Source organism: Lactuca sativa, chromosome 8 (genome assembly GCF_002870075.4).
Source record: "Lactuca sativa cultivar Salinas chromosome 8, Lsat_Salinas_v11, whole genome shotgun sequence".
Taxonomy (NCBI): domain Eukaryota; kingdom Viridiplantae; phylum Streptophyta; class Magnoliopsida; order Asterales; family Asteraceae; genus Lactuca; species Lactuca sativa.
This window is the reverse complement of record NC_056630.2, coordinates 162887047-162912332: the sequence shown is the minus strand read 5'-3', so window position 1 is coordinate 162912332 and position 25286 is coordinate 162887047. Positions and strand designations below refer to the sequence as shown.

The 25286-nt window shown below is 41.5% G+C and overlaps 1 protein-coding gene across 4 annotated transcripts; it reads left to right on the top strand.

Moving 5' to 3' along the window:
- The first annotated feature begins 19648 nt into the window (after positions 1-19648).
- Positions 19649-22326, top strand: LOC111908579 (mannose/glucose-specific lectin). Of its 4 annotated transcripts, none has more exons than XM_023904398.3 (5): positions 19649-19819; positions 19930-20010; positions 20693-20995; positions 21073-21509; positions 21844-22326. In XM_023904398.3, exons 3-5 carry the CDS (start codon positions 20695-20697, stop codon positions 22093-22095), a joined length of 990 nt encoding a protein of 329 aa, XP_023760166.2. In that variant the 5' UTR covers positions 19649-19819; positions 19930-20010; positions 20693-20694; the 3' UTR covers positions 22096-22326. The 4 variants fall into 4 exon arrangements, with proteins under 4 accessions (XP_023760166.2, XP_023760164.1, XP_042753601.1 ...); XM_023904396.3 differs by having other exon boundaries at positions 19658-19819; positions 20744-20991; positions 21059-21509; XM_042897667.2 differs by having other exon boundaries at positions 19658-19819; positions 20693-20991; positions 21059-21509.
- The last annotated feature ends 2960 nt before the right edge of the window (positions 22327-25286 follow it).

Below are 25286 nucleotides of genomic sequence, written 5' to 3'. Positions count from 1 at the left end.
TTTTCAATCATGCGACAAATATTTGTCCTACCAATCCTCACTTATTTTTGAGTCATCATTAGATTTAACTTTTTATATATATATATATATATATATATATATATATATATATATATATATATATATATATATATATATATATATTGATGTCTTAAAACTGACAACAAATTGATTTTATTGTATAGAATATTATTTATTTACTTATTATTATTATTATTATTATTATTATTTTTTGTTTTTACCTGACATACTAGATGTAAGGACGCAATTTTCCAAAGAAAGTTTTTTTTTCGTTTTTAATTATTCAAACACATTTCCATCAATCATGAAATTCAACAACAATTGTTTTCAAATTTGTACTAATTAAGTTTTATTTTTAAATATTAGAGTGTCCCATAAAAACGTCTGAGAGAGAGTGCACGCCGCGCCATCAAGCCTTGCCCTTGCCCTTAGGCTCAAATGTACCTGAAACAAGACCACAAACTGTAGGCTAGCGCTTAGTGAGTTTCCTAGGGCATACCCTACACACAAGCCACATAGCACACATCATAACTATTGAATAAGGTGTCTAAGTCCATAACTTATTTGGTACATACTTGACCCGACCCGGCATGGTCCATTTGGGTTGCACTTCACCCGAACTATTTATGGATAATTTTATGAGAGTTATACACATATGTTTATTAATATATTGTAAGTTATAATATATTAATATGAAGTTATTTAATTAGTCTTAGTCTTAAATTAATTATGAATTAATTTAGAGATTAAAAGGAAGACTAATTAAATTGTGGGCTATTGTTTTATATGGTGTGGGCTAACACTCATTTGTTAACGGGCTAGGCTTATATGGAAGTCCATGGATGATCCATGGAGCTTTTAACCCATGGATCCTTGGAAAAGGAAAGGTCATGGGTTATTAGGGTTTCACCCTAACCATGCACACTATATAAGCATGCTTATGTTGCATGAAATAGCCACTAGTGTGCTTGTGTATGGCCGAAAATTACAAGTGTGTGTACACTCTCTAATGTTTTCCAAGTGTTTGTGGTGATTTGTGATTTCCATTTGAGGAATCAAACTCCAAAGGAATTGGTGCTTGGCTCTCAAACTCCAAAGGAATCAAACTCATCAAAAGGTATGTAATCTCATCTAATTCTTTTATGTTTAAAAGTACCCCATGCCATGTTAGATAGGTTATGAACCTTGGAAAAATATTATTTTGCATGTATTTAGACAAACATAGATCCAAGGTTTATTAGGGTTGCATGCACACTTAGGAAGTGTTAGATTGCTCAAAACCCAACAGTGGTATCAGAGCCTAGGCTTGCTTGTTTGATACTTGATGCAAAATAGTAAAGAAAAAAAAAAGGTAGAATGATCGGAATGCATAATTTCGACTTTTGCTGCTGGAAATGGACTAGAAACATTACCCTAAACTGTTTTGGTGTTTTAAAACTTGTTTTAGTTGGTGTAATGGTTATTCTAATCCATTTACAATAGCATATATCAAAATTCCATGATTTTTATGTGTTCATATAATTCTTGAAGTGACTCGCCGAGTTGATGAAGTGACTCGACGAGTTCCCTTAGTCCATTCCGTTTTTGGTCGTTTACAGTGGAATGATGAGTCACAAACTTCAGATCTAACCTTCCATATCACATATGTTACGTAAAGTTGCAAACTTTACGTGCATGTAAGGCCCCACAATGCTAGAAGGTCAATGATATGCTTTCAGCTAGGTTTATGTGCGTGGAAAGGGTTAAGCTACATAAAGGGAGCAACTTTATGACTTTGGGGACCTAAAAAGGTCCAGATCTGAAACTATATCCCAGTGATACGTCCAGAAATAAATTTGGACTCTGTTTGCCCCAAAATGGACATGTACTTGGGAGAAGAGAGATCTATTAATCTACAGCTCAAGGTAATGACTTTTTACCTTAAAATGATGCCCATTGCAGTGTAGATGTCAGATCTAGTGCTTCCCCTCTTGTTTCTTCTTCTATATCTCTTCTTCAACACTCCAAGTTTGCTAAACCAAGCCTTTACTCTCACTCAGGGGGGGTCACGGCCGAAAACGTCTCTCTCAAGGGTAATAAGATGCTAAGGGAGGCCACGAGTGCATATAATGATCCTTATATAGGGGGCAACCTTTAAAAATCAGGGTTTCCTCTTACAGCTCCTACTCGTCGATTCGGGACTTCCGATACGCCGAGTAGGTGTCGATCCTACGTTGACGATTAAATGCCCTTTTCCGGGGAGTTGGACTCCCAACTCGCTGAGTCCATGCACAAAACCCCTTAAAAATTATAATTAAGTTCTAGAACTAGGAATAGGTGTTACAAGTCTCCCCCACTTGAACTAGACTTCGTTCTCGAAGTCTGCTGCCCCAAACAATTATGGGTAGTGCTCTCGCATCTCCTCTTCTACCTGAATTTCATCCAACGAGACGACCACGGACTCGTCCGTGACATACTTCCAAAGCTGAGACACGTGGAAGGTGTTGTGAATCTGGCTAAGATCCTCTAGCAAATCCAAGTGATATGCCACCTTTCCCACCCGGGCCGTGATTCTGAACGGGCCTATATACCGAGGCCCCAGCTTGCCCCTCTTCCGAAATCTGATAATCCCTTTCTAGGGTGACACCTTCCACAACACGAAAGCCCCCACCTGAAACTCAAGATCTGATCGTTGTCGGTCAGCATAGCTTTTCTGACGGCTCTGTGCGACCCGCAACCGGTCACGCACCTGCTGAATCAGCTTAGTAGTCTTAAGCACTACTTCAGTTCTTCCCATGACCCGGTGCCCAACCTCATCCCAACACACCAAGTCCTGCACCTCTGACAATATAACATCTCGAAAGGAGCTCGGTCGATAATGGAATGATAACTTTTATTGTATAAAAACTCTGCTATTGGGAGGTAAGTGTCCCAACTCCCTCAAAAGTCCAACACACATGCCCGGAGCATATCCTCAAGTGTTTGGATCGTTCTGTCGCACTGGCCATCTGTCTGGAGGTGATACGCCGTGCTGAAATGCAACCGGGTGCCCAGTTCTTCATGAAACTTCTTCCAGATCCTGGATGTAAGCCGAACATCCCTGTCAGAGACCACCGACATGGGAACCCCGTGCCTTGCCACCACCTCTTTCACATAAAGATCTGCCAACTTCTCAGCGGATATGCTTTCAGCGATCGGAATAAAGTGGTCACTCTTCGTTAATCTATCCACAATCACCCATATAGCATCCACACCCCTCGCTGTCCTGGGTAACTTCATGATGAAATCCATGGTGATCTCTTCCCACTTCCACATTGGAATGGGTAGCGGTTGGATCTTGCCATGAGGCCACTGAAGCTCGGCCTTGACCTTCCTGCAGGTCAAGTACCGCTCCAAAAACCAGGAGATCTCCCGCTTCATACAAGGCCACCAATAAGTTAGTCTCAAAGCTCTATACATTTTTGTAGCCCCTGGGTGGACAAATTGGCGTATTAACAAATCATACTCCTATTACGATGTCAGTAGATATATGATTTGATTCTTTCTTAATAGCCATGAGATGATCACCACCCATCAATGCACGGTGTTCTTCAACTCATTGTTACTCTTTGTGTGCCTCCTACAATATTTTCTATCTCACTCCTCCCGTCACCGGTACCCACATCCGACCACACTACGTCAAAAGACCTCCACCATCTTTAACAAACAACGGGTACTACCCCCGTATCTGCTCAATGTTCCAATTTTCCTTCTTCACACCCTCGACTTGGGCCTCCTTGATGATATCCAACGAAGGAGAAGTCATTGTCATCCACATGCAAATGTTCCCAATCGGGGACCCCGCCGTCTTGCGGCTCAAACCGTCGGCCACCACATTGGCCTTCCCCGGGTGATATAGAATCTCACAATCATTATCCTTTAGTACGTCAAACCATCTCCTCTGATGCATGTTGAGGTTCTGCTTATCCATTAAATGCTTCAAACTCTTGTGATCAGTGTATATGGTGCACCGCACTCCATACAAATAGTGCCTCCAAATCTTGAGGGCGAACACCACTGCCCCTAATTCCAGGTCGTAAGTGCGGTAACTTGCTTCATGAGGCTTCAACTACCTCGAGGCGTATGCTATCATGTGCCCCTTCTAAATCAGAACTGCACCTAACCCCGAAATCGATACGTCGCAATACACCACCAAATCGTCTAACCCCTCAGGTAGCACTAGAATCGAAGCCTCACATAACCTCTATCTCAGGGTTTCAAAAGCCATCTGCTAATCCATGCCCCACTGAAAATTCACATTCTTCTTAGTCAAACGGGCCAATGTCACAACAATTTTGGAGAAATCTTGGATAAATTTCCGATAATAACTGTAATGCCCGTAGATCAGGGCTAGTCAATTTAGAGACGATAAGCGTCAAAAATGACTTTTTGATAAAATATTATTTAGAATGAATAATCTTAACTAAGTTGTAGTATATGTTACAAGGATTCCGTACATATAAAGAACGCCGAAATCCGAGTTATAACGAAGAAGTTATGACCTGTCGAAGTTTCGCGACAAAACCGACACGGCACAGCGCGACGTAAAAAGTGAATTTACGTTAAAGCGATATTTAGCCTTATCAATCTAAATGAAAGTCGTAGAATACATTAAACCATGAGCGTGCATAAAAAGAACGCCCAAATCTGACTTCGTATGAGGAAGTTATGATTTTTCGAAGTTTCGACTTAGCGGTATACAGCTCGAATACTCGATTTGAGACCGAGCGGTTTTTAGCCTAAACAATCTAAATGAGAATTGAAGATCTCATTAATTGTAGTAAAACGATAAAAAGATAGGCGAAAACGGACGTCGGATGAAGAAGTTATGATTTTATAACGGAGTTTTCCTATCCCGGCCTACTAAAAATAAATAATAAAAATAAAGTCAAAATTAGCCGACGAAGTCTAAACAAAAGTTGTAGATCGTAGTCTCACCTACGCGTGGATATAAAGAACATCGAAAACGGAGTTCGTATGAGGAAGATATGAATTTTTGAAGTTTATTAAATATTTTCGATATTTATTTATATATATATTGGCCGATATTATCCGAAGGGGGGTAGTCAGCGATCCTATCCAGGTTACGCCCCGCGTAACCTAAGATTACGCCCCGCGTAATTCAGGTTTCCAGCCCCTATAAAAGGGTGTCGATGGCAGCCGAGTAGTTTGCTCATTTCTTCCCTTTTTCTTGCGTTTTTGCATTGTTTTTCGTGCAAGAATTATCCCGAAGCCCCGGTATCATTCCCGAGCCCCGAAGCAAGTCCCGAGGCCCCGAAGATCCCGAGAAGTGCAATTCCCGAGCCGAAGCTCTGCCCGCGAGAAGTTCGATTTTTGTAGAGATCTTCCAGATCTGCTGAGGATTACTACTTTTACAAGCCGTAGTGCTGTCCGATCATCTTCTAATCAAGTGAGTGTGTGGTCACTTTCTTCTAACACATAAATATTAAGTATTTGCTATGAAATACGTGCTACGTGTATAATATTTTGTTGTTTATTTGAGATGATTGTGGAACGGGTGAATTATATAAGTTTTAATGAGTTAAACTATATACGTATTTTGTATCTAAAGGTATGTTGAGTAGAACATGAGTAGATGAGGTTGTTGGTAAGTGATAAAATATGGGTTGGACCATGAGATAAAAGAATAAAGAGATAAACTTGTTTTAGATCTGGATGTATGGATCAGATCAAAAGGTTAGTTTTAGATCCGAGAGTATGAATCAGATCAAGAGATTAGTTTTAGATCCGAGAGTAGGGAACAGATCAAGAGGTTAGTTTTAGATCCGGGAGTACGGATTATATATTTTTGAATTATGTGTTCATTCGATAAGGTATCATGTGTATAGTCCCTTTTAGGAACGTGATTTTAATACAAGAATTGATTAAAGTATGAAATATACATATGTATGTGAAGTATTTGTTATTTTCTGAAATACGTGTTAGATATATTTGATGATATATAACGTACGAATCAGATATGGTTCAATATGTGTTAAGATGTAAATATATGATATTATTATTACTTAAAACCTTGTGTTAAGTATACACTAGTTAATCTTTTTCCTAAACGGAGATAGTATCGGGAATTGATTATAAGTATTGTAGGTTTGCCTAGTGATGGGTTAAGACCTAAATGGGATGTTTAGTTCAATTAAGTTTGGACATTGGGTATTCTCTTATTAAGAGTATGTGCGTTGCGAGATTGATGATCGGTGGAGTACGTCCTACATACAGAAGTACATTTTATGTACGAAGTCTTTTTCAAAGCTCTGTGTCTTGGGTGCTGCTTGTGCCAGGGTACTATTATGTTCTCGGGTACTATTCTTTCGCATACCAAAGTACTATAATGTGCCAGAAGTACTATCATATACAAAGTCTTTTTGACAATTTTGTGTGTCAGTTACGGGAGCATACGGGAGTACTCTAGTAGTATTTCCTAATACTTTTATTTTGAGAGAGCTTTGGAGTCAGCGTTTCTTTTATGAAGTGATCGACCGAGCTTCATATGTCAGCGTTTTCTTTCACGAAGTAATTAAGGGAACTTCGTAGACTGCCTAATAAAGTGTGTCGGTCATAGACCACTGATAGGTATGTTTGGTGTTATATTGCTGGATAGGGTGCGTCTGGGGGTTAAATACCTCATGTATTCAGGCCACTGCTAGGCAAAGTTCGATGCTGGGATAGGTAAAGTCCGGGGGTATAATGCCTCATGATAGTCAGACCACGCCTAGGCATTGCTATCTAGATAACTACCCCTGACTTAAAATGTCTTGTGGTTCTTTGTTTTACGAACGAAGGTTCGTGGTGAAACTCATTCTATTCCCCTCATTTGATGTCTTTATTGATCCTCGTTTGCTGCTAGGGAATTTCCGAAACAGCTTCGTCAGTTTGTTGTTCATACCGATTCCTTAGGCTAGATCTCGTACGATCATAGTATAGGGTCAGTATGTGGGGATCGACGGGATGGGATATATTGTTTTAGAAATATAATTTATATGTGTTTATAATATTAGTGATTTTACAGGATCGAGATATACTTTATTATCCCGTTGTTTGAACTAAGAGCTTTCATACTCTGTGTTCCTTAGGTGATTGGGTTCACCAGGGATATTCGAACTAAGTATTCATTAGATATTTGAATTTAGTGTTCATCAGAGATAATTGAACTAAGTGTTCATTAAGTCTTTGTGAGCTAGGTGTTCATTGGGTAATATTGGAACTAAGTGTTCATTAGGTGTTCTTGAACTAGGTGTTCATTAATTATTGTGAAATGCGTGTTCGCTAGAGGTAATCTAAGAACCTTGGCAGCACTAGACATTGTGTCAGTTCCTTAGTGCAATCCTTAGGAATGAATGGGAGAAGGGTAATTGGTTCTTAGGATAAATCTTTAAGAAATAAATGGAGATAATAGGGGTGGGTATTTGAATTGATTGTTTGATAACTAAATATAATAATTATATTATTGTGGGTTGAAAACCCTATATGCTCACCAGTCTCCCAAGCCTGACCCACTCAGTTTTCTTTGTATCACAGGTATCGATACAAAGATATATTTCACGAAGAGATTAAAGGAGATGTAAAATCTTTAGTGTAAATAATGTAAGTTCTGTTTATGCTTATGTGTCTGTATCGGAACATGACATCCCGAGGTTTTATTATTTAATGAAAATACATTCTCTTTGAGAAATGCTTTGATAAATCTTTATCATATTTTGGGAACAAATTCCGCAACTGTTTCTTTAAAAGATTACTCTGATTTTAAAAACCAAGCATAAACAAAACGGTCTTTTCTGGCCGAGAAATTGGGGATGTCACAATAACCCACTAGACCCAAGAAGCTACGAATCTATGAGGCACTCTTCGATATTTCCCATTGCATCACAGCCTCAACCTTAGCTGGATCAACTGAAATGCCCTCCTGATTGATGATATGCCCCAAAAACTATACCTCCCGCAGCCAGAAATCACGCATAGAGAATTTTGCATTAAGCTTCTCCACCCTTAGGGTTTCCAGTACCTCCGTCAAATGTTGCTCATGCAGCTCCCTGGTCTTAGAATAGAACATGATATCATCAATAAAAACGATCACCGACCGATCCTGCATCGGTCTACACACCCTGTTCATAAGATCCATGAATGCTGTTGGGGCATTGGTGAGTCCAAAAAGCATCACCACGAACTCATAATGCCCATATCGAGTCCTGAAAGCTGTCTTCGGTATATCCTCATCCTGAATCCTTATCTGATGGTATCCCGACTAAAGATCAGTCTTTGAAAACCAATACGCACCCTGCAGTTGATCGAACAAATAATCGATCCTTGGTAACGGATAACGGTTCTTCACTTTAGTTTGTTCAGCTCCCTATAATCGACGCACATCCTGTGCGACCCATCCTTCTTTTTCACGAAAAGGAATGGTGCTCCCCACGGGGAACTACTCGGACGTATGAACCCTCAGTCTAGCAACTCCTGGAGTTGTATAGATAGCTCCTGCATCTCAGGTGGTGCCAACCAATATGGTGCTTTTGCTATCGAGGCGGCACCAGGAACCAAGTCAATGCGAAACTCAACCCGCCTCTTCGGAGGCACTCCCGGTAACTCCTCGGGGAACACATCCTGAAATTATTTTACAACCGGCACACTGCCATCCTCTGTCGTGGTGTCTACCCTTTCATCCAAGATATAGGCCAGAAATCCCTTACATCTCTACTACAGAAATCTCCTAGCCCTCGCAGCCGAACAGCGAATCGGTCCCTACAAGGCTCTATCACCATGGATAACCAGTTCACCCCCACTTGGGGTTCAAACCCTAATCAACTAGCGCTCACAATCAATCATCGCACGATTGGCCCCCAACCAGTTCATACCAACAATTACCTTCGGCCCTCGCAACGGTATCTGGACTAGGTCAACAAGAAACCTCTCACCAAGCACAATCATGACACAACCCCGATACACGCTCGCATCACTAACAGTGCGGTCATCTGTAATCACCACATCGATCGGGAATCCAACGTTTCTGGCGCGTCCCGGAACTTCTTGCTAACCACAAAAGATACGAACGATCGGGTAACACCCGAATAACACAAGACATGAGATGACATACCATTGACCAATAATTTCCCTATACAAGCATATAGTACACATACGCAAAACAGATAAAAAGAGTAGAGAAGAATAAATACGTACCAGCCACAATGTTTGGCGTTGCCCGTGCCTTCTCGGTAGTCAGCTGAAATGCATGGCTCTTCACTGCTGGGGCATCCACCTTGGTAGGGCGTCCATCGGTAATCCTCTACGTGGAGGGCGCAGATGCCACCACCGCTACTCCCCCTCCCTGCAACCTCAGATAAATGACCCGCTTATGGCCGGTCTAGTTATAGTGAAAACAAATCAAGTTCTTTGTAGGACAATCCATGCTCAAGTGGCCTTGCTGGCCGCATGCATAGTATCCCGTACCCATGATACAACACGCTCCATTATGGACCCTACTGCACTTGGAACACCGACCTCGACCCTGCTAGCCGTTGCTAGAAGTGTCTGAGGGCTTAGGCTCCTTAGCCTGACCCACCGCTGCCTGAGCCTGCTCTGGCTTCCGCTTGGAGTGGAAGTTCAACTCCATTTCCCATTTTCGGGCCTTCTCAACCATCTCATTCAGGGTTTTGCACCCTGTGGAGATCACAAACTCCCGGATATCATCCCTCAGCATGGAATGATATCTCGTCCTCCGCATATCCTCATCAGTAGCGTACTGCGGAATCAACAAAGCTCATTTTCGAAACATGGCGGTGATCTCCACCACAGTCTTGGTAGTCTGTTGAAGGTCATGAAACTCCCTCACAAGTCGTTACACCTCAATGGATGGTGAAAACTCCAATTAAAGTCGCCAAACAAACTCTACCCAGGTCATCTAAGCCACATCAGCTGCTACCACCTGACTCGTCACGTCGCCCCATCAATCTCGGGCCTTGTTTCTCAGCATACAAGAAGTAAATCCCACCATTGCCACATCCGGGCAAGAACTCGTGTGCTGGGCATTCTCGATATCCGCCACCCAACGTCGGCTAACAATAGGGTTTCTATCCCCAAAAAAATCTGGCGTCCCACACACCTTGAACTCCCAGAATGATGGAGTCTGGGCCCCAACCAGACCAACAAAAATCTCAACTCTGAATGCCCTGAGTCTCTCCTCCATGATCTCCATCATACCCTCCTTGACTATCCGAAAAATGACTGGGGTGGCGTCAAGGATTCCCCTGGTAACCTCGGCTGAAATAAGCTCACGTAGCCTCTCATCAATGACATCAGTAGTATCGCCTGATCCTGCCCTGGATCCAGATCCTGATCCTGATCCCCCTACTCCAAATCGTGTAACCACCATGTTGAACTGAAAAGTCATAAATCATAACGATCAGGATTTCCATACAAGGGATCTTTCAACCCCGATCTTCCTTGAAGTTGTCAGATCTAGCATCAATTCGGGTACAGATCATGTCCTTTCAGTAGTGCGGGACTAATACTACTTTCCACACCTACCAATAACCTTCCCAAATGCTCTACCTAATAACTTGAATTCGTCCTAGAACTAAACCATATTCCACAAACTACTGCATACATCAAATCTCGGTTTGTCCTAAGATTTTCTCTACCCATGCCAATCAATCAATCATAACAGGTTGCCTTTATGCATGCAAAGTATACATAGAAATGATCAACCGAATAAAAGATTATACACAAGGACCACAACAAGACAAGGAACATGAAATAAGGCAAAATCAATCATTATGAGGCTATAAGCTTTAACCGAACAAAATTTTAAAGCATACACATAGCAAATTCCACACAATCATCAAAACTCAAATATCAGTATAACATAGCTATTACATTAGGGAACTACTTACTTGGCTCGACTGATCACGCACGTTGCACTCTCATCTTTTCTTTCCTTAAAAGCTTTTTATTTCATTTTGTTTTTGAAAACAATTTTCTTTTTACCATTTCCTTAGTTTGAGTCCTGATACGCCCGAGGGTATGCCAAAATTCCTCAAACCAAGGCTCTGATACCAACTTGTAACGACCTAATTTTCCAAAGAATTTTTTTTTTCGTTTTTAATTAATCAAACATATTTCATAAATCATGAAATTCCACAACAACTATTTTCAAATTCATACACATTACAATTTCATTTTAAAATTTCAGAGTTTCCGATAACAATGCCTGGGAGAGAGTGCACGCCGCGCTATCAAACTTTTCCCTTGCCCTTGGGCTCAGATGTAACTGAAACAAGACCACAAACTGTAAGCTAATGCTTTGTGCATCTCCAAGTGCATAACCCACACATAAGCAACATAGCCTACATCAAAACAGCTATGAAGACTACCTCTACCACATATTCCATAACGTTTGAGCTATAAAGCTATCTCTACCATTAGCCATAAAGGCTATCTCTACCGTTAGCTATAAAAGTTATATGGATCATTAACCATGAAGGCTATCTCTCCCGTTAGATATAAAGCTATCTCTACCATAGCCATAGAGGCTATCTCTACCGCATTTCTCAACAAAACCGTGCCACATACCTCTATAAAATGAGTATACAAACTATCATACAGAGGGTCGGCCTCGATGCCTTAGACTCATTAGTATGGTGAGAAGACTCACCTCTCGAATGTTAAACTGGTAAGTTGACGTCAGATATGTCCCACACAACTTCTTCTCGACCAACTATAATCATTAAGCGATTTACTTAACACAAACCCATAATAGCCTCATAGTCAACCCTAGATAAAGTCAAAGTCCATAGCCAAGGTCAACAATCCATGTTGACCTCAACTCGTCGATTATAACCGGCCACTCATCGAGTTCCTTGCATAACTCGTTGACTTACCAACTCACTAGAGTGACTCATCGAGCCCCCTCCCAAACTCTCAACTGCAAACACCTGGCCGAGAAACGCCTTGGCCGTGCACGCTTAGCCGTAAACTCTTAACCGTAAACCCGACTCGCCGAGTTCATAAAGCGACTCAATGAGTTCCCTTAGTCCATTTTGTTTTCGGTCCTTTACAGTGGAATGATGAGTCAGAAACTTCAGATCTAATGTTCCATATCACAGATGTTACGTAAAGTTGCAAACTTTACGTGCATGCAAGGCCTCACAATGCTAGAAGGTCAATGATATGCTTTCAACAAGGTTTGTGTGCATGGGAAGGGTTAGGCTACATAAAGGGAGCAACTTTATGACCTTGGGGACCTAAAAAGGTCCAGATCTGAAACTATATCCCAGTGATACGTCCAGAAATAAACTTGGACTCCATTTGCACCCAAATGGACATGTACTCGGGAGAGGAGAGATCTAATAATCTACAACTCAAGGTTACGAATTTTTACCTTAAAATGATGTCGAATGCAGTGTAGATGCCGGATCTACTGCTTCCCCTCTTGTTTCTTCATCTAAATCTCTTCTTCAACATTCCAAGTTTACTAAACCAAGCCCTTACTCACACTCGGGGGGGGGGGGGGGGGGGGGGGTCACGGCCGAAAATGGCTCTCTCAAGGGTAATAAGATGCTAAGTGAGGCCACAAGTGCAGATAATGATCCATATATATGGGGCAACCTTTAAAAATCAGGGTTTTCTCTTATAGCTCCTACTCGTCGAGTCGGGACTTCCGACACGACGAGTAGGCGCCGATCCTACGTTCACGATTAAATGCTCTTACTCGGCGAGTTGGACTCCCAACTCGCTAAGTCCATGCACTAAACCTCTTAAAAACTATAATTAACTTTTAGAACTAGGAATAGGTGTTACAAGTCTCCCCCACTTGAACTAGAATTCGTTCTCGAAGTCTGATGCCCCAAACAATAATGGGTAATTCTCTCGCATCTCCTCTTCCGCCTGAATGTCGTCCAACGAAGCGACTATGGACTCGTCCGTGACACACTTCCAAAGCTAAGACGCATGGAAGGTGTTGTGAATCTGGCTAAGCTCATCTAGCAGATCCAAGCGATATGCCACCTTGCCCACCTGGACCGTGATTCTGAACGAGCCTATATATCGAGGCCCCAGCTTTCTCCTCTTCCGAAATCAGATAATCCCTTTCCAGGGTGACACCTTCCACAACATGAAATCCCCCACCTAAAACTCAAGATCTGATTGTCGTCGGTCAGCATAGCTTTTCTGACGGCTCTATGCGACCAGCAACCGGTCACGCACCTGCTGAATCAGCTTGGTAGTCTTGAGCACTACTTCAGTGCTTCCCATGACCCGGTGCCCAACCTCATCCCAACACACCAGATCCTGCACCTCCGACCATATAACTTCTCGAAAGGAGCTCGGTCGATAATGAAATGATAACTGTTACTTTATAAAAACTCTGCTATTGGGAGGTAAATGTCCCAAATCCCTCAAAACTCCAACACACATGCCCGTAGCATATCCTCAAGTGTTTGGATCGTTAGGTCGCTCTGGCCACCTGTCTGGAGGTGATACACCATGCTGAAATGCAACCGGGTGCCCAGTTATTCATGAAACTTCTTCCAGAACCTGGATGTAAACCGAACATCCCTGTCAGTGACCACCGACATGGACACCCCGTGCCTAGCCACCACCTCTTTCACATAAAGATATGCCAACTTCTTAGCAGATATGCTTTCAGAGATCGGAATAAAGTGGGCGCTCTTCGTTAATCTATCCACAATCACCCATATAGCATCCACACCCCTCGCTGTCCTGGGTAACTTCATGATGAAATCCATGGTGATCTCTTCCCACTTCCACATTGGAATGTGTAGCGGTTGGATCTTGCCATGAGGCCACTGACGCTCGGCCTTGACCTTCCTGCAGGTCAAGTACCGCTCCACAAACCAGGCGATCTCTCACTTCATACAAGGCCACCAATAACTTAGTCTCAAGCCTCTATACATTTTTGTAGCCCCTAGGTGGAGAAATTGGCGTATTACCAAATCATACCCCTATTGCCACATCAGTAGATATATGATTTGATTCGTTCTCAATAGCCATGAGAGGATCACCACCCATCAATGTACGGTGGTATTCGACACATTGTTACTCTAGATGGTATAAAGAATTTCGATTAATGTGCCTCTTACAATATTTTCTATCTCACTCCTCCCGTCACTGGTACCCACACCCGACCACACTACGTCAAAAGACCTCCACCATCTTTAACAAACAACGGGTACTGCCCCCGTATCCGCTCAATCTTCCAATTTTCCTTCTTCACACCCTCGAATTGGGCCTCCTTGATGATATCCAACAAAGGAGAAATCATTGTTATCCTCATGCAAATGTTCCCAATCAGGGACCCCGCCGTCTTGCAGCTCAAAGCGTCGACCACCACGTTGGCCTTCCCCGGGTGATATAGAATCTCACAATCATAATCCTTTAGTACGTCCAACCATCTCCTCTGATGCATGTTGAGGTTCTGCTGATCCATTAAATACTTCAAACTCTTGTGATCAGTGTATATGGTGCACCGCACTCCATACAAATAGTGCCTCCAAATCTTGAGGGCGAACACCACTGCCCCTAATTCCAGGTCGTGAGTAGGGTAATTTGCTTCATGAGGCTTCAACTGCCTCGAGGCGTATGCTATCACATGCCCCCTCTGAATTAGAACTGCACCTAACCCCGAAATTGATGTGTCACAATACACCACTAAATCGTCTAACCCCTCAGGTAGCACTAGAATCAGAGCCTCGCATAACCTCCGTCTCAGGGTTTCAAAAGCCATCTGCTAATCCGTGCGCCACCGAAAGGTCACATTCTTCTTAGTCAAACGGGTCAATGTCACAACAATTTTGGAGAAATCTTGGATAAATTTCTGATAATAACCCACTAGACCCAAGAAGCTACGAAAATATGAGGCGCTCTTCGATATTTCCCATCGCATCACAGCCTCAACCTTAGCTAGATCAACCGAAATGCCCTCCTGATTGATGATATGCCCCAAAAACTATACCTCCCGCAGCCAGAAATCACGCATAGAGAATTTTGCAGTAAGCTTCTCCACCCTTAGGGTTTCCAGTACCTCCGTCAAATGTTGCTCATGCAGCTCCCTAGTCTTAGAATAGAACAGGATATCATCAATAAAAACGATCACCGACCGATCCTGCATCGGTCTACACACCCTGTTCATAAGATCCATAAACGTTGTTGGGGCATTGGTGAGTCCAAAAAGCATCACCACGAAATCATAATGCCCATATCGAGTCCTGAAAGCCGTCTTCGGTATATCCTCATCTTGAATCCTTATCTGATGGTATCCTGACCGAAGATCGGTCTTTGAAAACCAAGACGCACCCAGCAGTTGATCGAACAAATAATCGATCCTTGGTAACGGATAACGGTTCTTCACTTTAGTTTGTTCAGCTCCCTATAATTTATGCACATCTTGTGCGACCCATCCTTCTTTTTCACGCAAAGGATTGGTGCTCCCCATGGGGAACTACTCGGACGTATGAACCCTCTGTCTAGCAACTCCTGGAGCTGTATAGATAGCTCCTGCATCTCAGATGGTACTAACCGATATGGTGCCTTTGCTATTGAGGCGGCACCAGACACCAAGTCAATGCGAAACTCCACCTGCCTCTCCGAAGGCACTCCCAGTAACTCCTTGGGGAACACATCCCGAAAGTCTTTTACAACCATCACACTGCCATCCTCTGTCGTGGTCTCTACCCTTGCATCCGAGATATAGGTCAGAAATCCCTTACATCCCTGCTGCAGAAATCTCCTAGCCCTCGCAGCCGAACAGAGAATCGGTCCCTACAAGGCTCTATCACCTTGGATAACCAGTTCTCCCCCACTTGGGGTTTAAACACTAATCAACTAACGCTCACAATTAATCATTGCCCGATTGGCCCCCAACCAGTCCATACCTACAATTACCTTTAGCCTTCGTAACGGTATCTGGACTAGGTCAACAAGAAACCTCTCACCGAGCACAATCATGACACAACCCCGATACACGCTCGCATCACTAACAGTGCGGTCATCTGTAATCACCACATCGATCGGGAACCCAACGTTTCTAGCGCGTCCCAGAACTTCTTGCTAACCACAAAAGATACGAACGATCGGGTAACACCCGAATAACACAAGACATGAGCAGACATACCATTGACCAAAAAGGTCCCTATACAACCATATAGTACACATAAGAAAAACAGATACAAAGAGCAGAGAAGAATAAATACGTACCAGCCACAATGTTTAGCGTTGCCCGTGCCTTCTCGGTAGTCAGCTGAAATGCATGGCTCTTCACTGCTGGAGCATCCACCTTGGCAGGGCGGCCATCGGTAATCCACAACGTGGAGGGCGCAGATGCCACCACCGCTCCTCCCCTTCCCTCCAACCTCGGATAATTGACCTGCTTATGGCCGGTCTAGTTACAGTTACAACAAATCAAGTTCTTCGTAGGACAATCCATGCTCAAGTGGCCTTGCTGGCCGCATGCATAGCATCCCGTACCCGTGATACAACACACTCCATTGTGCACCCTACTGCACTTGGAACACCGACCTCGACCCTGCTAGCCCTTGCTAAAAGTGTCTGAGGGCTTAGGCTTCTTAGCCTGACCCACCACTGCCTGAGCATGCTCTGGCTTCCGCTTGGTGTGGAAGTTCAACTCCATTTCCCATTTTTGGGCCTTCTCTACCATCTCATTCAGGGTTTTGCACCCTATGGAGATCACAAACTCCCGGATATCATCCCTCAGCATGGAATGATATCTCGTCCTCCGCATATCCTCATCGGTAGCGTACTGCGGAATCAACAAAGCTCATTTTCGAAACTTGGCGGTGATCTCCACCACAGTCTTGGTAGTCTGTTGAAGGTCATGAAACTCCCTCACAAGTCGTTACACCTCAATGGCTGGTGAAAACTCCAATTAAAATCGCCAAACAAACTTGACCCAGGTCATCTAAGCCACATCGGCTGCTACTACCCGACTCGTCACGTCGCCCCATCAATCTCGGGCCTTGTCTCTCAGCATACAAGAAGTAAATCCCACCATTGCCACATCTGGGCAAGAACTCGTGCGCTGGGCGTTCTCGGTATCCGCCACCCAACGTCGACTAACAATAGGGTCTCTATCCCCAAAAAAATCTGGCGTCCCACACACCTTGAACTCCCAGAATGATGGAGTCCGGGCCCCAACCTGACCAGCAACAATCTCAACTCTGAATTCCCTGAGTCTCTCCTCCATGATCTCCATCATACCCTCCTTGACTGTCCGAAAAATGACTGGGGTGGCGTCAAGGATTCCCCTGGTAACCTCGGCTGAAATAAGCTCACGTAGCCTCTCATCAATGGCATCAGTAGTGTCGCCTGATCCTCCCTTGGATCCAGATCCTGATCCTGATTCCCCTACTCCAAATCGTGTAACCACCATGTTGAACTGAAAAGTCATAAATCATAACGATCAGGATTTCCATACAAGGGATCTTTCAACCCCAATCTTCCTTGAAGTCGTCGGATCTAGCATAAGTTCGGGTACAGATCCTGTGGTTTCAGTAGTGCGGGCCTAATACTACTTTGCACACCTACCTATACCCTTCCCAAATGCTCTACCTAATAACTCGAATTCGTCCTAGAACTGAACCGTATTCCACAAACTACTGCATACATCAAATCTTAGGTTTTCCTAAGATTATCTCTACCCATGCCACTCTATCAATCATAACACGTTGCCTTTTTGCATGCAAAGTATACATAAAAATAATCAACCGAATAAAAGATTCTACCCAAGGACCACAACCAGACAAGGAACAAGAAATAAGGCCAAATCAATCATTATGAGGCTATAAGCTCCTAACCGAACACAATTTTAAAGCATACACATAGCAAATTCCACACAATCATCAAAACTCAAATATCAGTATAACATAGATATTACATTGGGGAACTACTTACTTGGCTCGACTGATCACGCACGTTGCACTCTCATTTTTTCTTTCCTTAAAAGCTTTTTATTTCATTTTGTTTTTTAAAACAATTTTCTTTTTACCACTTCCTTAGTTTCAGTCCTGATATGCCCGAGGGTATGCCAAAATTCCTCAAACCAAGGCTCTGATACCAATTTGTAACGACCTAATTTTCCAAAGATTTTTTTTTTCGTTTTTAATTAATCAAACATATTTCCATAAATCATGAAATTCCACAACAACTATTTTCAAATTCATACTCATTACAATTTCATTTTAAAATATCAGAGTGTCCGATGACAACACCTGGGAGAGAGTGCACGCCGCGCCATCGAGCTTTGCCCTTGCCCTTGGGCTCAGATGTAACTGAAACAAGACCACAAACTGTAGGCTAACATTTAGTGTGTTTCCAAGAGCATACACCACACATAAGTAACATAACATACATCATAACAGCTATGAAGACTACCTCTACCACATATTCCATAACGTTTTAGCTATAAAGCTATCTCTACCATTAGCCATAAAGGCTATCTCTACTGTTAGCTATAAGAGTTATCTGTACCATTAACCATGAAGGTTATCTCTCCCGTTAGATATAAAGTTATCTCTACCATAGCCATAGAGGCTATCTCTACCACATATCTCAACAAAACTGTGCCACATACCTATACAACGAGTATACCAACTATCATAAAGAGGGTCGGCCTCGATGCCTTAGACCCATCAGTATGGTCAGAAGACTCACCTCTCAAATGCTGAATTGGTAAGTTGACGTCAGATATGTCCCACACTACTTCTTCTCGACTACCTATAATCATCAAGTGATTTACTTAACACAAACCCATAATAGCCTCATAGTCAACCCTAGATAAAGTCAAAGTCCATAGCCAAGGTCAACAGTCCATGTTGACCTCAACTCGTCGAGTATAACCGAGCACTCGTCACATAACTCGCCGACTCACCGAGTCACTAGAGTGACTCGTCGAGTCCCCTCCCAAACTCTCAACCGCAAACACCTGGCCGAGAAACTCCTTGGCCGTGCACACTTAGCCGTAAACTCTTAACCGTAAACCCAACTCGATGAGTTCATAAAGCGACTCGATGAGTTCCCTATCACGGATGTCAAGTTGCAAACTTTACGTGCATGCAAGGCCTCACAATGCTAGAAGGTCAATGATATGCTTTCAACAAAGTTTATGTGCATGGGAAGGTTGTTCAAAAGGTTGCATAAAAAGTTGTACGTTTTTTTTAATTTAAATAAAAAAAGGTGTAAAAAAGTCTTAAAAAATATAATTTTTAAACACTAACTAATTTTATAATGAATTTATAATAATAAAAAAAGTTGGGACCAAAACCATAACAAAATTTATAATCTAATAATAACATGCTACTATACCTGATATAACAATTAAAAATGAACGTATAACTTCATTTTATAAAACAAAATCGCGTTTTTGGCTCTTGGCAACAAACAGCGTTAAAGACACTAGAAAAGTAATTCTTTTTCATCACTATGGAACACGGCTTTAGATACTATCTTTTTTGATACGTTATTCTCATCACTATGCACGAGTAGTGATCACTATCAACTTTTCCTAATAGTCAAAATAGCATCTTGTAAGTATCTAAGTTTCATCCATAACTTTTTGTTACGTTATCTCCATCACTATGGAACACGGCTTTATAGGAGTTTCGCAGAAATAGAGCAGGTTCTATCATCACTACAACGTGCATAACACTATTTGAAGGCCGAGTTCTATATATTTATATACTGCAAATACTCATTGTGTGTGGTCATGGAGTAAAAAATACTAAGCGGCAATTCGAAGGTTGGTTTTTTCACTTTCGAATTCCATGTAGGCTTCTCAAAAACTGATAAATTTGAAGCAGTTCGTCGTATGTATTTACTATTTAGACTGATTGGATCATTTACTCGCAGTTTCTCCAATCCATTGGTAAAGTTGTCGATTGCTTTGATTAATTCATAAAGTGAAGATCTAGCTGTTCGATAGTGTACAAGGTAAGGTTTTTTTATTTATTTTTTTTTACTACACTACCCGTTCTATTTTCATTATACACCATACTCTAAGTTTGACGATTTTATTATTGGCTCAAATCTCTTTTACCTTGAATATACTTTTTTTTGAACTTCAAAAGTTTATTAAAACCTTTAGCAAGCGGCTAGAGGCAAACAAGAACTAAAAAGAGCTTTACAAACACATCCAACAATCAACAACAAAACATGGGACTAAAAAATAACAGGAGGAAAAATAGCCAATAGAGGTGACATCGGAAAGGTCCAAATCTCACCAAATTTCAAACAAACTCCAGACCTCTCGAGTTCTGATTCTGAATATTTAGCGCGTTCATATTCCATTCTAGTGGCTCAATCTAATTTGATGAACTAACTTCATCCAACAAAGAGATAAATAGTTATTCAAAACTTATAGTATATCTCTTCCACTTGATTGTTTATTTGTGTGCAATCAGTGAAGTTCTGAAGCATCTTTAATTATTGCATGAAAAAAAGTTAACGCCAATTAAACTTTTTTATATAAATTTGATATAAATCATTTATTTATTTTAAACAATGAGACTTAACGAAAACATGGTTGCTTTATGTTTTTCGAATTCCATCTTAACCAATGATTCAAAATAATTATGGCTAACATGTATATAAGGTGCCATTATTCATTTGACAGAAATGTTGGGAAGAGCTTGTTCCTTATTGCATTTCATATATATACTTACAGTTTATCTCATGGGTGGGGCAACAACTAGCAAAGCAGCAGGATATATTCGAGTAGGAAAATGGGGAAAACAAAGTGGAGGTCCTCAGAATGAGTGGTCTTTTGCATTTGAGAAAGATCATAAACTGGTGAAGATAACCATTGACCATGGTGAACTAATATACTCTCTCATGTTCACAACTAAATGTGGAGGTGTTTTGCATAATTCCAACATGTTTGGTGGTTGGAATGGTGGAGACACAGTTTCGGAGGTGAGTTGATATCTTAAGTCACTAATCAATATGTTTTATTAATCAATATTCATTGTGGCTAAATCAGGTACACTTTGAAAGTGATTGAGGAAATAGTTGGGATTGGTGGAGCCATTGGTAATCGAGGTGGTAATCCAGTAATTTCGTCACTATATTTTATGACAAACAAGAAGACACATGGACCTTCTGGTCATGCAACTGAAAATGTATTTTATTTACCATGGGACAAAGGCTCCTTGGTAGGGTTTTATGGACTTGCCGGCTATTATATTGATGGCATTGGTGTGTATCTAAAAGCCTATGAGGAAATCGTACGGGTTGGAACATGGGGAAAAACTCAACGTGCAGGTCCACAAAATGTTTGGACTTTCCAACTTGAGGAAAATCATCATTTGAAGAAGATAACCATTGATCATGGTGATCTCATATATTCTCTCATGTTCACCACACAATGTGGAGGCTTAACACAAACTACTGAAAAGTTTGGTGGTTGGAATGGTGGAGAGACAGTTTCTGAGGTAAACAATTCAAAAATATGTAATATTCAATATTTTTTATTATGGTTAATGGATATACATTGTTTCTCATGAATCATGTGATATAGACAAAAAAAAAAAAAAAAAAAAAAAAAAAAAAAAAAAAAACAGTATTTATATAAAAAGCATAACATTTTATCACCTTGTTCGCAAGGTAATCAAAGAAAGTTAGTGAGAAAAAGTAAGATAGCATGAACAAGTTTGGTAAGAAAAGTGAAGAATGGGAAATTATAAATTCCAAAATATCATTTTGTGTCTCTTTGGATGTAATATTCTTAGTTATGTGTGGTATGTTCAATTTGTCTTTCATGTTCAGGTAATATTTGAAAGGCATGAGGAAATAATTGCCATTAGTGGAACAATTGCGTTATCAAGGGGAAGTGATGCTGGCTTGACTATAATATCCTCGATATCATTCATGACAAACAAGAAAACTCATGGACCTTTTGGTAACGTAAGAGGGAAGCCTTTCACGGTATCATGGAATATTGGTTCTTTTGTTGGATTTTATGGTCTTGCTGGCTATTATATCGATAGCATTGGTGTCTACTTGAAGGAAGTACAGTGAGATAAGGAACAAATAACCTTTAAAAGTTGTACTATGAAATAAGGAATATATAACCCTTTGAGGTTATGATGTCTTCTTGAAGGTTGGAGTGTGAAAAAGACCAAATAAACTTGAAGGCTTTATTACGAAGTAAGAAACAAAGAGCATGTTGAAGTTATGTAGTTATTGAACATCCTCTGTTTGTTTAGTGTTCATTAATATCTTAAATATATGTCATTACGTTTGCTATGCCAGTTTGCGTCTCATACTCTGAAAATAGTCGTTTATTGATCATGATAATATCATATGCTCCATTATGTTATTCCACATAAACATATGCAAATATATTATCAATGAAGGACGATAACGAGAACTAAAAAATTTTTTGTAACATCCCAAATAAAATAAAATAATAAAATAATAAATCTGGAACCCCAAAATGTAATTTTATTATTATTTTATATTATTATTGTCCAAAATCAAGTAATAATTAGTGGGGTGTTGGTCTCGGGAAGCCAAATGACGATATTTAAATCTCCGGAGGTTAAAGTGTAATTTCAAGATTTATTTTGCCAAGGATTTTCAAAGTCAGGGGGTGTTTCGTATCATTTGGGCTTAATATAAAAGAACTTATGGAAGCAGGGGTTAAAGAGTAGATATCAGACTTATTTTGTGAGGATTTTAAAAGGCAGTGTAGAAAGGGTAATTTCTAGATCAAAATTAAGGAATAAGGATAAGGAAGGACTAAAGGTGTCATTATGGAGAAAATTTGAAGGAGACGTTATTTAACTGTTGCATTGCCCTGTTTAGGGGGTGTTTGGCTTGTCTTTTTGAGAGGCAAAAGTCCTTTTTGGAAAAGATACAAAAAGTCAGGTTTTCCTAACTTTTTCAAAAAGTCACTTTTCCTTCTATCTAAAATCCAAAAGTCACTTTTAAAATGTTTTTACCAAACATCTTTTGCCTTTCAAAAAGACAAGCCAAATACCCCCTTAACCCTAACCCTAGACATAAACTCCAGCCGCTACCCCCCCCCCCCCCCCCAAATAAGTTCCAGTGGTTTCCTTCCCTATTGAAGACGAAGCTCCCGTCGTCAACCACCGCTGCTGGAGTTAGCCACCCACCATCACTCAAGGCGTCGTTATCTCCGTTGTCGTGTTCCAGTGGAGGCGTTACCTTTATTCCCTGCTACAGCAACCCTCTCCTCCTACCTCCGCTCCGTCTCGCAGCCGCTAACTCGCATCTGCCTACTGCCGTCGTTTCTCCCATTCCTTGCGGCCGTTTCCCTTCCGGCAAGATTGGTGGCCACCGTGAGCATCCGCTGCCACCCTATCTCTTCTCTTCGTTTGTTTATGTCACTGCTTCTTTCTTGGCTGAGGAAAAAGACCGATGGTGGGACGTCGGGAATAAAGAAGGGCAAGCCATAGTCGCCAGTAGTTGCCGTTGTTGTCCACCATTTCGGTTGTACGCAGTCGCCACAGCTAGTGTTGTCGTCCTCCGACCATTTCACGGCACTAGGTGGGTGGCTACGTTCGTTTGGCATGTTTCGTCGAGTACTACTATTGCAAATCATTTTTATGCTCGTTGTTGTTGGTCGGAAATATAAGGGAACGACCATGGTCGCCAGCCATGGTGACTGCCACCATCTACCACCACCTGCCACCATAAGGGTGGTTGTGGGTGTGTATTTACTATGTTATTTTGAGTGTGTGTGTGTGTGTGTTTATTGTAATATCGTTTGTAATCGTGCCGGAATAATCAATAGAAAAATCCATAACCACCACTGTAAGGTGGTGGCTGCCGCCACCAGCCGTCGTGTTGGGTGGCGGTGTGCTTTGTTGTGTTTTGGACTCGTTTGGGATGCTTGGACAAAGTGGACCCAATTAAACCTAATTGACCTATAAGGCCAACCATTTGATTAATGGGCTGGTAATTGGGTTGGAAACCCTAATTAGGGTTTGGAAAACCCTAATGCCTTGAAACCCTAATTTTGGGATTGACCGGGACTGCATGAGAATTATTTAATTAACCTATAATAATAATTAATAATCATTGACAATTAACCTAACGCAATATTAGACTTAATGGATCAAGTCCTTAATGGGTTAAATAAGAAACACTTAACCCTAATCGTCATTTTATGTGGAAACCCTAATTTCACTTGGACCTTGAGTTGGGCCTTTCTATTGGGCTTTGGTGATTGGACTATTAATGGGCTTTCGAAGAATAAGTAAATGGACTAAATAATTGTATGGGTTTTAGGATAAGGCCCATGTGAGAGTCTTGGGCCCAATTTGGAAAATTGGGTAGATGGGCCATAATTGGGCCTTTATGATTATTGTGATATTGGGCCATGGGAATACTAAGAGTGTGGACTAGAATATTAGATGGGCCATAAGGAAAGACCATGTAAAGGTCTAGGCCCAATTTAGAAAATTGGGCCATATGTTGGGCTTTGGCTCACTACTTGACTATTGGACCTTTGGAATGTGAGTTGGACCTTAGGCTTGGAACCTAATTATTAATTGGGTATTGTTTGATGTTGACAGTTCGGGAATCTGGCAACCAGCAGCTGGTGTTTTATCCATGCGACTTCAGTAGTGTCACGTGAGTTCTCCTCACTATATCAACAGGGTCTAAGGCACCAATGTCGGCCCTTATCGGATTTGCATCCAGGTTATTGCATGATATGTTGATTGATATACATCCTGGTAGTTAGGATGGTCGCTATGTTAGTGATCGGTTAGATCAATATCCAAGTTAGAGGATGGTTGCTATGTTAGTGATCGGTTGGATCGGTATCCTGATTATAGGATGGTTGCCATGATTAGTGATCTGTTAGATCTGCATGTTACTTGTTTATATGTATATGCACATGTTTGTTGGTTTGGGGGTAATGGTTGTGGCAGGTCTTGATGTGTACAGTAGGCCACGACACCTTAGGCAGACCGGGTACACTGCAGGCTCGAGCCGGACAAATCTATTCAGGCCGAAGGCCCAACCAGCTATTCGGAAAGGATGAAGGCCCTAAGAGGGCAGTCCAGACGTGCCGAGGGGTCAGAGAGCGGTCCAGATAGATTAAGGACTGGGAGTCATTCCAGTTAGACTGCTGGCTCATTTTACATGTTGTATCTGTTTGCTTATATGTTATGTGATATGGTGATATTTGTATGGCGTTGGTATTTTGGGGGTAACTCACTAAGCCTTCGAGCTTA

Coding starts and splice junctions, on each gene's coding strand:
- LOC111908579 (XM_023904398.3), top strand. CDS start 20,695: ATGTTGGGAAGAGCTTGTTCCTTATTGCATTTCATATATATACTTACA. Junction 20,996..21,072: donor AGACACAGTTTCGGAGGTGA/GTTGATATCTTA, acceptor ACACTTTGAAAG/TGATTGAGGAAATAGTTGGG. Junction 21,510..21,843: donor GTGGAGAGACAGTTTCTGAG/GTAAACAATTCA, acceptor TTTCATGTTCAG/GTAATATTTGAAAGGCATGA.